Source organism: Helobdella robusta (assembly GCF_000326865.2).
Source record: "Helobdella robusta unplaced genomic scaffold HELROscaffold_23, whole genome shotgun sequence".
In the NCBI taxonomy this organism is placed as follows: domain Eukaryota; kingdom Metazoa; phylum Annelida; class Clitellata; order Rhynchobdellida; family Glossiphoniidae; genus Helobdella; species Helobdella robusta.
The window spans coordinates 1686258-1704302 of NW_008704216.1; the positions used below are offsets into that span (position 1 = coordinate 1686258).

General features: G+C 31.8%; 4 protein-coding genes across 4 annotated transcripts; 3 read left to right on the forward strand and 1 right to left on the reverse strand.

Annotated features, from left to right (window-relative positions):
• Window positions 1-215: 215 nt before the first annotated feature.
• HELRODRAFT_99580 (hypothetical protein) lies at window positions 216-4507 on the forward strand. Its single transcript, XM_009019024.1, has 7 exons — window positions 216-826; window positions 1033-1083; window positions 1219-1286; window positions 1452-1506; window positions 2624-2666; window positions 2798-2903; window positions 3317-4507. The coding sequence occupies exons 1-7, from the start codon at window positions 481-483 to the stop codon at window positions 3497-3499; spliced, it is 852 nt and encodes a 283-aa protein (XP_009017272.1). The 5' UTR covers window positions 216-480; the 3' UTR covers window positions 3500-4507.
• Window positions 4508-5572: 1065 nt separating this feature from the next.
• On the reverse strand, window positions 5573-7127 carry HELRODRAFT_172364 (hypothetical protein; the record flags this gene model as incomplete). The annotated part of the gene is made up of 3 exons (XM_009019025.1): window positions 5573-6170; window positions 6310-6451; window positions 6989-7127. The coding sequence occupies 3 exons, from the start codon at window positions 7125-7127 to the stop codon at window positions 5573-5575; spliced, it is 879 nt and encodes a 292-aa protein (XP_009017273.1).
• Window positions 7128-7412: 285 nt separating this feature from the next.
• HELRODRAFT_111705 (hypothetical protein) lies at window positions 7413-13447 on the forward strand. Its single transcript, XM_009019026.1, has 14 exons — window positions 7413-7553; window positions 7915-8007; window positions 8197-8381; window positions 8596-8769; window positions 8981-9116; window positions 9560-9637; window positions 9977-10114; window positions 10610-10704; window positions 11337-11442; window positions 11714-11794; window positions 11974-12111; window positions 12489-12575; window positions 12864-12911; window positions 13029-13447. The coding sequence occupies exons 1-14, from the start codon at window positions 7509-7511 to the stop codon at window positions 13107-13109; spliced, it is 1485 nt and encodes a 494-aa protein (XP_009017274.1). The 5' UTR covers window positions 7413-7508; the 3' UTR covers window positions 13110-13447.
• A 625-nt stretch (window positions 13448-14072) lies between these two features.
• Window positions 14073-18045, forward strand: HELRODRAFT_185570 (hypothetical protein). The gene is made up of 12 exons (XM_009019027.1): window positions 14073-14213; window positions 14426-14578; window positions 14708-14863; window positions 15148-15324; window positions 15493-15567; window positions 15747-15777; window positions 16004-16233; window positions 16438-16640; window positions 16746-16809; window positions 16991-17069; window positions 17428-17892; window positions 17936-18045. Exons 1-11 carry the CDS (start codon window positions 14097-14099, stop codon window positions 17556-17558), a joined length of 1416 nt encoding a protein of 471 aa, XP_009017275.1. The 5' UTR covers window positions 14073-14096; the 3' UTR covers window positions 17559-17892; window positions 17936-18045.

Consider the following 18045-nt stretch of genomic DNA (forward strand, 5'->3'; position numbering starts at 1 on the left):
ATAGTAATTAATATCTAAATAAATTTTATGCATATTATTTGTATGTGTGAATTTTACAAATCCAACATTTCACATTTGTTGTGCATTTCACGGCAGTGATATGAAAACTTATTTCATTGAAGGATTGACTTGTTGAATGGCTCTCCATAAAAGTCGTTCATCCTGCTATCTGCAATTTTCGACGTTGCTGTCTTTTTTAATGTTTTTAAAAAGATTTTTTTAGCATTAATTTTCACTAATTCAATTTAATGCTTTTAATTTTTTAATTTTAAAATTTCAATTTTAGTAGTTTATTTAGCGAAAAACCATTCTTTAATTGAACTGTTACTTCTTCGTAAAGGTCACCGAGGCGTTTTGGAATTCTCTGGCCACAGTGGTACATTCAGAACACCTTGCTTGTAGCAGAAAAATAGAAGGATAGAAAATAAGATAGAATATTAATTTTTATATTAAATTGATAGTTAAAACTTTCAGTGCAAGATGAAGCATCTAATAACCTTGCAAATTTGTTCAAGTTTTATTAAAAATTTTTCTAAAAACAACGTTTCTCTTTCGTCACCTGTGATGATGACTTTTCGGCATTTTTCTGACCTGCCGCAGACAAAATTTTTCACCACTACCACCACTAAAAACACTCTACCTCGAAACAGCGGTCACTGGAAATGGCCAACTACCAACGTGAGAGACCCCAGAGCGAGAGGGGGAAACAGGGTTTGGTACCCGCCCATAAGTTCAGAAGATGATGCTCGCAATCTGGCTTTACATCTGGATCCCACAGGTCGCAAACTGCTCATGGATCAGTTGAGGATTATTGATGATAAGAAAGGTTTGTTCATTCAGTGACTACCAAGTGTTCAGTTCAAAACATTTGTTTAATTTTGTTCCTTCAGTTTGATGATAAAATTCTAGATCAAATTTATTTAATCATTTATATTGTTATTTGGCATAATATTCATTTATTGAATAATTTCATATTTTTGTATTTGTCTCTGATACTAATACCACGATTTTAACTTGAATTTTCATTCCCAGATGAATCTAGTTTTAGTGTAAGACCGATTCCAACGAGCGAAATCTTCAAAGGTATGCTGTTTGGATTTTTTAATTTAGAAACATTTATTTTTTTTAATAATTATTTAAATTATTTATAACAATAACTGAAAAGATTTGTTTATTAATATTTTTAAAAAATTTTTAAACTAAATCTCTCAACCACAGTATTTCTAACAAACTGTCTCCCGTTTATTGGATTTGGCTTTCTAGACAATGGTATCATGATAATAGCTGTAAGTAAGAAAGAACTTGTACATTTTTTTGTCATAATTTCTTGCTATGAGTTTGATTCATTTGTCATTATGAACACGATTTCTTGTTTTGCTAAATCCATCATCATATGATGTTTGTTTTGTAATTTTAAAATTATTTTTTAAAAATTTCATTTCAAAAACAAGGGAGAGTACATTGACATACAGTTGGGCCTTCTTCTGGGTATCTCCACGATGGCAGGTTGGTCTCTCTCTTTTCTCCTCTCTCTCTCTTTATTTCCCTTTCTTTTTCTTTATCTCTCAAGTGTGTAGGCATGTGTATTCCTTTGATGAATGAACAGACATTAGCACAATTAACATTCTACAATTATTAATAAATAAATTAACTAGTAATTAACTTAATTATTGGTAGTCCCTTTATTTCTTATTCATTTTGGAGTCTGGCTTTTAAAATGGCTATTCATTGAGACAATGAATCTTTGGTTTTATAATGGTTTTTAAAAGGAGGAATTTAAATTTTATGAAAACATAATAATGTTAAAAAATAGCTGTAACATTAACGATTTAGTTTCATTGTCTTACTTATTATGAAAGATATATCTATGGGTTAGGGTTAGGGTTAGCCGATATCTAATTTGCCATCAACTTACAAATATGTATGTTTGACAGCTGTGTGTGATGCTGTTAGACCGAAAAAAATGGTTCACAGAGAGAAAGAGCATTCATAATTTAATAGTTTTGTGACTTTTCATTTGGCAGCTTTTATAAATTTCATGAAAATTTTAATGCTTCTGAAATTTACAGTCTATGGTGATTTATTCAAGTCTTCATCAAATGAACAACTACTAACTTGTATATATGATTAAATTTTAAGAATTGGCTAGATGCAAAATATTTTTTTCATTCAAATCTTAAAATCTGTAAAAAAAATGTTAATGCCACCATTTATCAGTGCAAGAGCTTAATGGCAAATATGATTGTAGGCCAAAAAAATTTTCAGTCCAATGATGTGTAAGTGAATGTTCACACATACCCACGCACATACACACATACACGCACACACTCATACACACACACACACACACATTTGTTTATTTATACAAACCCAGTATTATTATCATTATGGTTGGTTTGTCATTTTATCATTATTTTCACATAAACTGAATAACTTTTTATTTAATAGGCTAGTCATTTATTTACTTTCAGATTTTACTTATTTGTTTTCATTCAGTCATTCATTCATTTATTCTTAATATTTATTCATGCATTCATTCATTCATTTATTCATTCATTCAATTGCATAAGTAATTAGATTATTTATTTATTTATTAATAATTTAATTATATTATTATGTATAGCTGCAGCATTGGGTAACCTGATATCTGATCTGGCTGGCGTTGGGTTAGTTCATGTTTGGTTTTACAGTGGAAGGGAGAAATTTGTTGAGAGATTTTAAAACTGTAAGGCTGAATGGAAACTTTGTGATTGTAAAACTACACACACGCACACACACACACACACACACGCTTCAGAACGGCAGGTTACATAGAGAACATAGTTGAGAAGTTCAGCTCCATCCAGCCAAACCTGTCACCTGCTGAGTTTCACCTCAAGTCCATCAGATGGATGACTGCTATGGTCTGAGATATTTATTTGCATTATTTTTTTATATTTGTCATTTCTAATCATTCATTATCAGTATTTGCTTACTTTCCAAGTAGAGTATCTTACTCATATGTTTACTTTTCACTGAGAAACCTTTGTTAAATTAACATTTTGAGCTGTTTTATCTTGATCCGTTCAGTTATGATGGTTTTAGCATAATTTTTTGGCAGAGTGCCTGTTGTTGATTCTTAGAAAATTGTAAAGAACTTCAATGACCATAAACCACACTACTTAATTCTTTAATTTAAACTATTTCCGTTATTATCATTTTCATTTTTGTACAACTTATGTAGACACCATCTGGCTGATGTCTTAATGTGTCGGTTCAGTTTCATATTGTCATCCTAACCAACATGCACACATTCACTGCACAAAACTGCACACAGGCCAGAGCAATAGGAATAACAATCGGCTGCCTCATAGGCATGTTGCCACTTTTGTTTTTCGAAAAGAAAGAGAGACCACCTCATAAACCTCAACCGCCACAGCAGCAGCAACCGGAAATTGAAAGTCCTCTGTCGCCAAGGAGGCAGGAAGTCATGCTGTTGAATCAACCAATCAACAAGTAGATGATCAAAACAAAGCAATCCTATTGGTCGATAATTCATCTAGTTAAACCTTTTTTGTGTTTGGGCTAGCATTATTTTTAACAACACAACAAAATGTGCAGACGACAAACACACAGATGCAACACATTATAGCAAGCAGTCCTCGCATACATATGTCACAGTCTTACAGAGAAAGCATTGAATCAATGAAGATCCTTTCAAATAATTAATTAAATAATTAATTACTATTAATTAATTAATTCACTTATTTATTATTTCTTTGTTTTTTAATAAAAAATCGGTGCTTTTAATCAACTTAGTACGTAAGTAGATGTTAAGTTAGGTGTCATTGTTTGATGAAATATTATATATCAGATATCATATATCATTGTTTTGTGCTGTCTCCGATATTTGGTCATTATCATTATTATCGTTATTATTCTTATTATTATTGTCATAATTATTATATTAGTTATTGCTGTTGTTTTTTTTTATAATTATATCTTTTAGACCTGTTTGGTAGGCCATCTATTTTTACTGGTAGCCATATTTATATCCATTATTTCATTTTTTGCGAAATTGTTCAAAAACTGCTCATCTTTCATCTACATACAAAATTAATTTATTCAATTGTCCGTTTATCCATTCATATATCAAATATTTCAACATCCATTCGCTCATTCATCCATCAACTGCTCTTTGTTTTTCCGCTAAAATTCTGCATCTTTCGGAATGTTATTTTTCATTATTATAACTGACATATCTTGGGTATGTTTGCTTATATATATATATATATATATATATATATATATATATGTGTGTGTGTGTGTGTGTGTGTGTGTGTGCGTATGCGTATGTGTGATCTTCTGGTCAGTCAAATGATTAAGAACTATAAAGAACTATATTTTTTGCCTACTGTGCCTATGATTTATATTCAATATGATGGTAACGCTAATAACAATTATGATCACAAATAATTATAATAATGTTCATTATTTTAAAAGTTACGAATATGATTTAATCCCCCTTCCTGTAAGCGTCATTTCTCTACTATATATCAAACGTGCATATTCTCGCGTGCATGCAAATTCATACATCGGGCTATATATGCCTATATCTTTATGTATGTGTGTGTGCGTGTGTTTAAGAAATCTACTATGTTGTGTATGTGTTTGTAGATCTGTGTGTGGTTTCCGTGTTAAGTATACATGTATAATATGTGTAAGCTCGTCAAACGATGCACTGACATGCATTTGACATACTTTAACGCTCTCCTCTGTTTGTAAGTTATCAGTTTGAAAAATTTTCATTCGTGTTTTTTTTTCATTGTTCTAATTATATTAATTATTTTTTATTATAATTTGTATTGTATCATGAAATTTTCCATAAAGGAAACGGTGATAGCTGTTGTTATATCGTTTGAACTTTCTTGCAAGGGTAACCTGAGGCTTCCTACGCGTGCATACTACATAGACTCATTTCTTTGCCAAAATTAGCCAGACATTTTTAAAATTAATCAGACTATTTTAATTTTAAGTTAAAAAACGCGCAACCATATTTAAAGTAATTACATTATATTATAAATTTATTATCATTTATTTTTTCACATTTTTTTATTGATTTTATTTTATTATCATAACTGTTTTTAACTAATGAATTAAATAGCTAAAATCATTTTTTAACTAGAACAGGTCCATTAATATTATGTGTACTTACATGTGTATATATATATATATACGTATGTGTGTAGTGTGTACAGAGGTATGTGTGGTGTGTGTGTGTGTGTATTCCACGTGTATAGTTAAACCATAGATGTCTCGAAGCTGATACTACATCGAGACAACTATGGTTAAACATACATGTGTGTTTATCATTAATGTACATAGATTTTGCTGTACAGTGACTGTATTATACGCTATTATGAATTGAAATTGCACGGTCTTATAGACTTTTTTTAGCTTAGATTTGATGTCAGATTTTAACCATTTTGCAATGGATTTGTTTACCTGGAAATTATTATGATGTAATTATGATGCTGATTAGTAAGTAGTTGAAATAAAATATAAAAAAGACATTTTTTTCAGAAATTTTTAATTATTTTATTTTGTTGCGTTCATTTGAGTTACTTGTAATTTGCAGTCGAGCCTTCTCACGGTTCACATTACTGTTGCTGTTATTGTTATTACCGTTTATACTTTTACTCTTCAACTGCAAGTGCAAAGTGACCATAGATTCAAATTTTCCTTGCATTTTGTTATCATTTTTCTCATTATTAGTTTTTTCAAATACAATATCCTTGGTAAGTTTTTTAGGGATGGGTAGATACTTATTCAAGCCTCCTAATTCGTTTTCACTTTTACTCTCCATGTATGTTAAATATCTAGAGACGATTTCATTTTTCTGCCCACTCCTCAACAGCTGCCAATGTTTGACAACCCTCTTGTCGTGTTTCACCACCTCGTCAATGCTTCTCAGTTTACATTTTGATTTCAATAACTTTTTCACACCATCAACAGAGACGGGAAAACTTTTAGATAGGGCCTCTGGAGTCCATTCCATTGGGTCTTCAGCGTGTAGGTATCTGATTTGTTCCTTGGCATCGTAAGTTAACAAGTTTAATTCTTGTTCCTTCTTGAAATACTTTCTCTCTATTATTTTTCCCGTCAACCATTGGTTGAATTGTTTCCCATTCCTGTACAAGATAAATATGATTTCATTATTGACTGAAAAATAAAAGTATGAACTTTGTAATTTTAGTTTATTTTAATTTGCAGCAATTTTGACATGAAATTTTTAATAAAGAACTAACTGTCAATGATAGATAAATGTACCTTGCAATTTCATGAGATAAGTTTGGAGACTGTTTGCTTTTAGAGATCAAGGAGTGCATTGCCTCAAAGTTCTCGGCTGTTTCCAACAAGTTGGATCTATCTTCCTCTGATAAGCCGGAAAATTCATCTTCTCTTTTTACACCTTTGTTTATTAATTTAAAATTTTTAATATTTTAATGTTAATTTTAGTACAAATATAATATATTAATCTGCTGTATAAAGTACTGGGGCAGACTGGGAAAGTAAAAAATAAACCAAAGGGCAAAGTTACCAACAAAAATTTTAATCATAATCAAATACAAATCATAAGAGAAATTTCACTTAGGAAAAACTAGCAAACATTTATTAGCAAAAGTTTAGATTTAATTTAATTTAAGCTATTTTGGAAAAATCAAAAGTATAGTAAATTAAATATTTTTAATTTTTTATGAAACAATAAATAATTTTAAGTTTATAATAATCATAATAATATTTAGTATTAATTGTAAATTTGTTGGTTAGTGTCAGGGTTTTTAGCGAATGTTTGTTAAACGAACATTCGCTGACTTTAGTTTAGTTTAGTTAGGTTTAGTTTAGGTAAAGTTTAGTTAGTTTTAGTTTATTTTATTAGATTAGCATTAGATTATTTATTATTAGAATTAGACAAGTGAAATTTCAAAAAATTATAAAAAGTGGAAACCTCTGTGCCGATTCAAAGATCTGACGTAGCGATGCGGAGAGGCAAAGTTGATCAGTTGACAGTTGAGCAAATGATGGTTGATTGATAGATTGGTGATGCCTGACAACGGGACTCCACACAATTTACGGCACAAATTCATATTCCGCTCATAAGCAAACTACGATCACCACATAAACTTAAAATTTAAAAGTAAACTTCAGCCAATACCATGACCATTTAAATTTGAGAATTAGGATTCTAGATATTTGCTGGATTAAATTAATTTAATTACTTATCGTTAATTAATATGTTAGTTACTAGTAAAATTTTAAATATAAGATTATAATAACAACTATTTTAACTTCTTTCAATCATTTTTAACTTTATTTTTTTTCCAATTCAATTTTGTTCATGATTCAGCCGGACCAAGAGAATAGAAAGAGGACGATTTTATGTTGTGGCAGCTTAAAAGTGGAGTGAATTGGTTGAATTAGTTTTAAATAATTTGTTAAAGATTTTTTTTGTTTCACGGATTTGTTTTATGATGTCTCAAGTGCAAGTTTATGATTTTGCCGGACAAAATGCGGTATGTTCTGAAAAGATTTGTTAGCTTTTGAATAGTGTATTATTGTGTGTGATTGTAAAAGTAAATCAAATAAAAAGTAATAAAGACTAAATTTAAAAATCCTTTTTTTTTATTTTTTTAAAATATTATTATTAATTCAAAATTAATTCAGCTTGCGGTATTTTTTAAATTTTTTTCTCCTCATTTTTTTTTAATATTATTTGTTTCCATGTTTGAATTTTTTGTTTAACAATCTCCTTTTTGATTTTGATGTAGATTCAGATTAGTAAGTAAGATGAAATGGAATTTATAAATTTAATTTTAAACTGAATGATGTAATATTGTAATTTCAATTAGAACAAAACTTTAAAATTATGGTTAGGGCTTCGTTGAGCCAATGCAGATTGACATTGTGGGTGAAGAACCTCAACAGGCCAGTGACCAGAACAGGAGAATCATTGAAACCTCAAACTTGGTTCATTTTTTATTTTTTTATAAAAAATACTCACTAAAATATATTAATTTAGAAATATGAATATATTATATTCAATAAATAAAACATAACATTTTTTTTAATAGGATTGAATTGAGTTTATTATTAAAATTAAGTTCTCTTTCTCTAGCATATTTAAAAAAATTTTTAAATTACAAAACATTTCATCAGGATCTTGAACAAGTGGCTTCAAGCTACAAAGGTCTGGCCAAGATTTACAGACTACTCCACATTGCAGAATACTGCACATCCCTAAAAATTGAGGCACTTCGTCTGGCACTGACTCATGTCCTAACCACGTGTAACACGCAAATGTACCAAACCATCCATCGAATGTTGCAAGAAGCTGTTGGCAGGTATAGATAGTTTTTTTTTGCCTTGCTTCATGTATCTCACTGATTCTCTTACTCTATATTTTTTCTTTTTAATCATCTGTTTTTTTTTAATATTTTATTTTCATTTATTTATTCTAGATTATGTCCTCTTTTAATTTTAGATTGAATTTTTGAAAGGTAATGTATTTTATTCATCTGTTAACTTTTTAATTTTCACCTACATACAATTTTTCAGTCAATCTCGACCAGCAGACCCAGCAAATGTTGGATCGGCTCCCGTTCAACAGCTGGTGCCCCCGTTTGATGCTGTTTGGCTGGAGTCAACCAACAAGAAGGCAGCCATGAAGTTGGAGAAGCTGGACATTGACCTGAAGAACTACAAGAGCAATTCCATCAAAGAGAGTATAAGGTATGGTGAAGTGTGAGGTTTGTAAGGGTACGAAGGGTGTACGATGTGTAAATTTACTTTTAAACAAGTTAGGGTGTTTTTTATTTTTTGCAGAAATAAAATGATCCAACACTTAAAAATTTGGAAGATCATTACATATAATTATAAAATTAACATACATCTAATCCTAATGCATTTCAAGTCATTACTCTAATCAAAACTTCAAAATTAGGCGGGGGCACGATGACTTGGGCGATCATTACCTGGAGTGTGGGGACCTATGCAATGCTCTCAAATGTTATTCCAGGGCTCGAGACTACTGCACCAGTTCAAAGAATATTGTTTACATGTGCTTCAATGTGATAAAGGTCTGTCTGACTGTCTGTCTGTTTGTCTTTTTTATGCCTCTTTAAGGACTTGAGTTTGTGTTTCAGAAGTTTTTTTAATGATTATATGTAGTAGTTGGACTGTTTAGTTGAGTTTTTTGAAGGGGCCATTGAATGAAGGTTTTAATATTGAGGGGTTATTTTTTCATGTTTATCTATATGGTTGTTCATACTTTTGATTTTAAATGACTGCAAATTTTTTTTGGCTAAAAATGTCATTGATGAAAAGGCTTTACATATCTATATCACATCACATCATCGTCATTATTATTTTCCATTACAACCAAACCATCGTTATCTTCATATTTTTCATTAACATTGTTGTCATTACAACATTAATGAGGTTAAAATCATCGTCCTCACCATCCTCACTCACCATTCTTCCCTGGCACCATTGTAGCAACAATTGAAATTCTTCCAACCAGGTGAGCATATACCTGCAGAACTGGTCACACGTTACGTCCTACGTCAATAAAGCAGAGTCCACGCCGTACTTCTGTGAGGTTGGCTATCATGATTGTCACCAGTGGTGATGATGTTAATGGTGATGGTGATGATGATGATGAGGGTGGTGATGATGATGAGGGTGGTGATGATGCTGAAAATGAGGGAGGTAGGAATTATATTTTACGTGGTCTGAGAATGTTTCTTTTGCATGCTTATCTTTAAATCAACTTTTATTAAGCAGAATCTATATGATCATTTTTGTTTCATTTTTATCATTTATAATAATTAAAACCATGTTCACTGTTGCTCTCACTGCCGTCATCAACATCACTGTGGTCATCGTCATCGTCGTCGTCATCATCCAGTACCTCACAATCTTACCCATTTGAAAGCAGATAAGCAAGGAGAGCAACCAGCAGGTAGTCACAAAGTTGAAAGTATCAGCTGGCCTGGCTGACCTCGTCCTTGGCAGGTATAAGAATGCCGCTAAAAATTTTCTACAAGCAAACTTTGACCAGGTCGACTTTCCAGAAGTTTGTATTTAGTTTGAACATTTTCATGATTTTTTTTAAGTGTACTTTTCCATTACTTTGTATGTGCATCTCATGAATCTTCTTTAGTTCTTTACACCAAGCATGTACTTTAGATATTTTCCATTCTGGCTGTTCATTATATTATATTTGTGTATATTTCAATTTCTGCGTTTAGAGATTGTTTAGTATAGATGGATGAGATAGCAGTGTATGTGGTTCTAATTGTAGTGTGGGATCTTGATAAATTATGACTTGTCAGTTTTTGTATTGTACTTCTATATAGTACTGTATTGTACGTTATTTGCACTTTTGGGTCTTGTCCCCTCTGTTATTTAGACATTCCATTACTCAGTTTTTTTTATATCAGCTGGTTAGTTTATTGCTCTATTCATTCTTCTCATTCCTGTAGACCTCCTAAAAACATCATTCTACTTTTAATTATTTATTATTTTAACTTTTGAATTTTTTCACCTGACCTGACCTGACCTGACCCAGTTGTTATCCAGCAACAACATCGCCACCTACGGAGCCCTTTGTGCTCTGGCCACATTTGACAGGCAGGAACTTCAAAAGCTGGTCATATCAAGCAGGTCCGTGTCGTTGTGATGCTGGTCACTATGATAATAAATTTTGTAATTATAGTAGTAATTATTATGCATAATTAATTTACAATTTTTATTAGCATTGAGTTGGTTCATCCAATGACGTGATATCATTTAGCGAGCTTCTCTTTGTGTGTATGTGTGTGTGTGTGTGTGTGTGTGTGTGTGTGTGTGTGTGTGTGTTTGTATTCTTTTTTTTATACTACTTTTGTTACCTATATTTCATTGAAAATTTATTTTTAATTTAAGATATTTTGTCACCTTGCCATTCAATTCAGTTGCATCATTCTTAATTATTCTCTCCTCTGCCATACTGACTTTGGGCATAATTCGAAAAGCCCAGCAGCCACTAGGGACAGATTTAAGTGGCGTGTTTGCACAATAGCGATCTCTCACTGCTTGTTTTCTCACTAAAACTTGAAAAAAAAAGTTGATCGAGTTATCGAGTTTAAAAAGCGTATGTAATTTTGCGATGTAACGATCCGGCTAAATTTTGGCGTTGCATGCCAATAGTAGGTAAACAACAAAACGTATAATTCATTTTTCATCATCAATCTCATCACACCACGACTTCATCATCACACCACGACTTCATCATCACATCATCATGCTGCCGACAGTACGTTCAAGCTGTTTCTTGAGCTGGAGCTTCAGTTACGAGACATCATCTACCAGTTTTATGACTCAAAATATGCTTTGTGTTTGAAGCTTCTAGACAATATTAAGGTATGTTTCTCTTTCTCTCTCTCTCTTTCTCTCTTTCTTCTCCTTTTCTCTTTGTCTATCTTTTCCTTCTTACTTTTTTCTCTTTCTTCAATAATCAACTGCTGTAAACACTTATGTTTTTAGATGATGATTTGATGGTGATGGTGACAATGATGTTGACGATGGCGATGACTATAACGATGTAAGGATGTTGATGATAAGATGTAATGCTGCTGTTGATAACGATAATGATAATGATGATGGACCGACCGACCATCCATCCCATCACCAGGACAACTTGTTGTTGGACATGTACCTCGCCAAACATGTTGACAATTTGTATGCTCAGATCAGAAACAGAGCTCTCTGTCAGGTAAGTTAGGTGCTGGATGATGATGATGATAAGACAGTTGTGGTGATGCCGTGAAGATGGTGGTATTATTATTATTATTATTAACATGGTTTGACAAAATATTCTGCATTTTTATCCTCAAATTAACTTTAATTAACTTCCATAATTTCGTATTTTCCCAATATTTCGTAATTTTTCAGTATTTCAGTCCATACAAGTCAGCGGATATGAGAAAGATGGCAGAGGCATTCAATACGACGGTTTCGGGACTGGAGGATGAGCTGACGAAGTTGATCCTGGACGGCAAAATCAATGCAAGGATCGACTCGCATAATAAGGTCGGCTGGTGTATCTGTTCGTGTACTGATGGTCTAATGTTCCCTTGATTGCTAGTGACGTTGTGGGAAGTATCTCTAGTTTAGAATTGGGTTTATGAATTCTATAAAATTATATATACAACTTTTTGGTTTGTTTTGAACGACTTTTGTAGCTTTGGTTACTTGATAGAAAAATGTCTTAGCCTACTTCAGATCTTGAATTTTAATATTCGTATCTAGTTTTAACCGGTTTTATGATTTATGACGCTTCATTACACTTCATTACTCCACACCTCACTACATTCTTGGCATACATTAATCACATTAAGTAAAATATTTTTTGATATACTGGCTTGGCTTACTAACTGTGTGCTACATTTAACATTCGACCACTGAAGGTGCTCTATGCAAAGGACATAGATCAGCGTAGTCTCACATTCGACAAGTGCTTTGCTCTGGAAGAAGAATTTCAAAGGAAAACAAAGGTCGTTATTTGCTTATTTCTATAGCGCAATTTTATCGTTTTGTAATAAAGATTTTCCTCCAGTTGGCTTTGTCGTTTCCTACTGGATTTTTTTTAACGCTGGTAACACGTCAGTAGTTTAGTCTTAGCTGGTCTGTTAATATTGGCAGAAAAAAATACACGACTCAACAATTAATTCTTTTTCATATTTCTATAAAAAAAAGTTTATTTTTAAATTTTGGATTTATGTTTTAATCATTGATATCTTTTGGTATTTGTATAAAAAATTTTTTTTAAACTTTCAATCCAGGCTCTAATTTTACGGGCGGCTGTTGTCAAAAGTCAAATCCAAGTCAAGGTAGCACATGAAATTTATCATAACTTGCCTAAATTATTTTGAATCTCATTTTATTATCACGAACAGTTGGTATTTTTAGACAGATGCATGAATTATGTTAATTTGTTGATGACGCAGAGCCCTCCACGCGAAACAAACCAGGCGTCGGAGATATCAATCATGCCTGGCAATGCAACCACCGCCATAATTAGGAACTAATTTAAATTATGAATTATAAATTTCTCTTTTCATTCATTATAATTATTAAAGAACTCTGTGTGTGTTTCTTATCCGTTCTTTGTATATTGTACTTTCGACATGATGTTATTTCAAGCAGAATTTATATTCATCCATAGCTGTCAATTGTTCAAATCGAATTTTTTGCGACGCTTTTATTATCTGATGTGATGTGTATTCATTCATTCATTCATTCATTTATTCATTCATTCATTGTATCGCATAGCAATGCTAGTACGACATTAAATTACTCTCAACCTTAGTAAATATTAAATTTAAGTGATGTGTCATGAAAATAAAATTACGCACAGCTAATGTAATGAAAGTATGTGTTTAAATATGCATGTGTGTTGTGTTTAAAACGCGGATTCATGTGATGCACGTGCAAGAAAGTACAGAAGAAAGTGATAAAAACTTAAGTTATCTACCTAGTCAACTACATTAATGTTGTGTGTTTTCTACCTACCCTACCTACAATTCAAATTATCCATATAAATTTACCTAACTAATCTTTATATAGTGGGTGTGTGTGTGTATGTGTGTGTGTGTGTTTGAAAGGATAAAAATATCGTAAAATCACAACCATTTTTAATCTTCCATAATAAGCTATTCGACAAGATTTTTTCTGAATACCGGAAATTTTTTTTAATTAATGTAAATAAGAATAAAGAAGTGAACCGCAGTTTCAGGTATATTTTAGTACATTTTGGTTTATTCCTATATTATTTATTATAAACAAATATGGTTCGTTCAGATTTCTCCAGTAAATATATATGGGTCCATATATATAAAATATATATGTATGGGTCATATATATATATGAATATATATATGTGTGTGTTATATTCTATATATATGGTGTAGCTTCTTCACTGATATATTGCTTATTTTGCCAAAGTTTTTAATTCTTTGGGGATAACATTTGTTCTTTGTATTTCAATAAAAGTAAATTAGTAAGCTTTTTTATAAATGGCGGACTGCGACTCGGAATTGAATTATCAGACTTTTAATTTAATCACAATCACTGTTAGATCGGCCAAAGATCGCAGAGATATCGTTATTGATGACAACAAAACTGTTTTTGAGGTTATTTCTATTTAATTTTTTCAATTTTTTTTCAATTTTGTTTTTTTTTCAAGTTTTCTAGTTTACCATTCCTAGTCTGGTTGCTTTCAAAAATTTGAAAATAAGATTAGTTGTATATATAAATGTTATATAAAAATTATGAATGCATGCATTCATTGATTAATTGAATTATTGTTTTTATATTTAATATAACTTTTCCTAATTGTTTGTAGTTTAAAAAGCTGATAGCTCAAGAATTGTCAGCATCAACAGAGCAATTATGTCTGATTAATGCTGGAACCAGTTTGAAAGATAGCTGCACGATTAGGGAATGTTCGCTTGTAGATGGTTCCACTGTTCACCTCGTCATCAAGTCTCTTTCTAGTGTTAGTAGATATATAATATTAAAATATTTTTTGTAAGTCATTGCATTTTATCTATTTATTTAAAAAAAAAAAAAAAATTATAGTTGTAAAAAAGTATTTGTTCATTAACCAAATAATTATTTTTTAAAGGTTAGGGATGAGGACAGTCAACCTTTCAAAAAGTTAAAGGTGAATGTCAAAGAGAGTCCATTCGGTCTGAGTGACATCGGCGGTGTTGAGGGCCTCATCGATCTGGGTTTTGGCTCTGCCAATTTTGTTAATTTGCAACAAAAGTTGCAGAAAGAGGTTTATACTTGAGTGTTTGTTGTGTTGACATAATTATAAATTTCTTATAATTGTTTCTGTTTATAATTTATTTAGAAATGAGTTACTTTCTAAGCTTGAAATAATGTTGTTTTTTAGTTAAATTTTTTTAGTCTTTTTAGTCTTCTTGTTTTTTTTAGAAGACTTTTATTTCAAATATCAATTCAAATTTAGTTTTCGCTGGCCATACTCCTATTAAAATGTGCATGAGTATCATATAAACATTTATTATAAAGATTATTCTTTTCATATTCACCCTTTTCTAGATGTATTCAAACCCAGAATTGATAAAATCCTTGCTGGAGAATGAGGTAGTGTCAGAGGTTGTGTCTCAACCTGATCTAATTAAAAATATGATGGCCAATAATGCCTGCCTAAATGAAATCATCCAATCAAATCCTAAGGCCTTTGAACTTATGAACCATCCGGAGCTGATGAAGCAAGTGTGATATGATTAATTTACATTCAAATGACTTTTAGGCATTACGAGTAGTTTTTATTTTTGGTTTTAATCTTAACTTAAATCTTTTAAAGATTATTTAAAATTTAAAAGTGTTTCTCATTGAATTTTGTCCATAATTTTGCATTAGTAATTTTTGTAAAAACCATAGATGAATGAGTTAGTGAAGATGCCAGCCATCCTGCAAGAGGTTGTCGACCCCAAGTACAGATCTGTTGTCGGACTGGTTGGTTGGCACATCCCTAATAATTTGGATCATTCAAACTAATTGTATCTAACGCTAGGGAAATGTTTTCTTCATGTAACTTGTATTTTTTAAATAAAATCCATCTACTATTTGATTTGTTTCACTCTGTTTGTTAGTTATTTAATGTAATTAGAGTCATGGATGTTTCATTTCCGCAGAAAACTACGGAGGAATTGAGGTCAGAGAGTGGTGAGTTAGCCTCTTAGCTCTCTTTTTTTTATATCTTTATCAACTGATAATTTCATGTAATAATGTTTTCACTAGTGGAATCATTGCTAAACAGTTCTATTGACATTTCATTTTGTGGAATAAAATATTCAAATAATGTGCTCAACTTATTAATCAATTAACCAATCAACTAATAAATTAGTTAATTAAATTATTTAGTTAAATTTTTTCTCGACTTGCATTTCAGAGGCTCAAATGAAAGATGAGCAGACGACGTTACCAATCAGGTCATCATCGGCAGTAGAGGACGAAAGCTGCGATACGAAGTCACGACAGCAGCCATCGTTGGGCACTGCGACGGAATGCCTGCTGAAGCAATTCATCAACAACTCGGCCGGTGTCGCCGACGTTCTGGAATCCTCGTACGTGCAGTCGACAATAAACTACATGGCAAACGATCCACAGTTGTTAAGACAGGTTGTGCTGTGGGGGGGGTTTAATGGCGAGGAATGGGGGTTGGGTTGGCAAAATTTGTCTCTTAGATTCAACCAACTAACATTCAACATACTACAAAATAAATTTTTCAATTTTCTCTTTTCTTTTATTAGCTATGAATTGTCAAAACCTCTAAATGAATTTATTTTTTCATCCATTTTTCATTCCTTCCATCCTTTTACCTAGATGCTCCATCACTCGCCGGGTGTAAAAAACAGCGACGAGGTGAAGATCGCCATTGACCAATCACTGCCCTACATAGCCCAGCAGTTACTGAACCCCGAGGTCTACAGCCTGATGATTAATCCTCGTGCCCTCCAGGCCATACTGGAGATCCAGGATGGGATGAAAGAGCTGGAGAGGTGCTCGCCAGGGTTCTTCCTCAATATGTTAGTGTCCATTGTTTTATTATTATTATTATTTCTTATTTTGATTTCGTTAAATGTCATTCAAGTTTATCAATTTTGGCATGTAAAAAAATTTTACTCTTTCAGGTCAGAAGGTCAAACAAGCAGTAGTTATCTGACTGGTATGCTGAAATCTGTGGCCTATGATAAGGTGCTCATTGATTGGCTGATTTACTGACTGACTAGCTGATCGATTGATTGTTATTGACTTGTTGATTAGTTGACTGTTTTTGAGTGATTGATTGATTGATTGATTGTTTGTTTGATTGGTTGATATATTGATTGATTGGCTTGAATGGCTTGATTAATTGATTGATTAATTGACTGTTCAGGATGATGAGCATAAGTTTGACAACCAGCTACATCAACTCGCACTGATGGGATTCACCAACCGGGATCTCATCATGCAAAGTTGCCCTACTTACTTTTTTTCATTTTAATTTATTTACTTTTAATTATATTATTAATTATAATTATTCTTTAATTCCTTGATATTTATTGTTTCTTTTTAATGTCTGTTTATAATTTAGCTTGATAATAATATTACTACTACTATTACTACTACTGCTACTGCTGCTGCTGCTGCTATTACTACTACTATCACTGCTGCTGCTGCTGCTGCTTCTACAAATAAAAATAGTAACAATCGATAATTTTTAATAATAATAATGCTTGCAATTACTATCTCAGTATTATAATAATATATTTAATTTAAATTAATTAAAACTAATTAACTAACTAATGACGATTAATTAAACCTTCATTTCAGTGCTAGAATTGAACGGTGGCGACGTCAATGCAGTCATCCAGGCTTTCCTACAACAGCAGCAGATGTTGCAAGGTTTTTCAACCGCTGGCATGGTGGACGATGCAGGCCATCAGCATTTAGTCGAACAATAACTATAATATAATTATTATATTTTGTTATTATTATGTTTTTTTTTATCAATAATTGATTAATTAATTAATATTTTCAGTAGAGGGGCATGCGTTTGTGTGTGTGTGTGTGTGTGTGTGAATGAGTGAGTGAGTGAGTAAGTGAGCGTTGTTTCCAAAAACCGTAAAGACCGTTCTGAATTTTTATCGTTCGCCGAATGAAGAATTTTTATTAATGGAAACATAATAAAAGCCATACATTAAGTTAATAAACATTTTCAACATCATCTAATTGCCCCGCTTTTCCAAAAATTTACAACAAAAATTAAAGGCGTAAATAAGTTTTGTATATTGACAGGTTTTCAATCAATAAACGAAGATTGATTGATTGATATTGACAGGTTTATGACGAAAAGCCTGTCAGGGCTAAGATGACGTAAAACTGCCGAAGTAGGATAATTAATCTGGCTGTCATATTTTTTTGTTTTTCTTTAATAAACGTATCAATCAA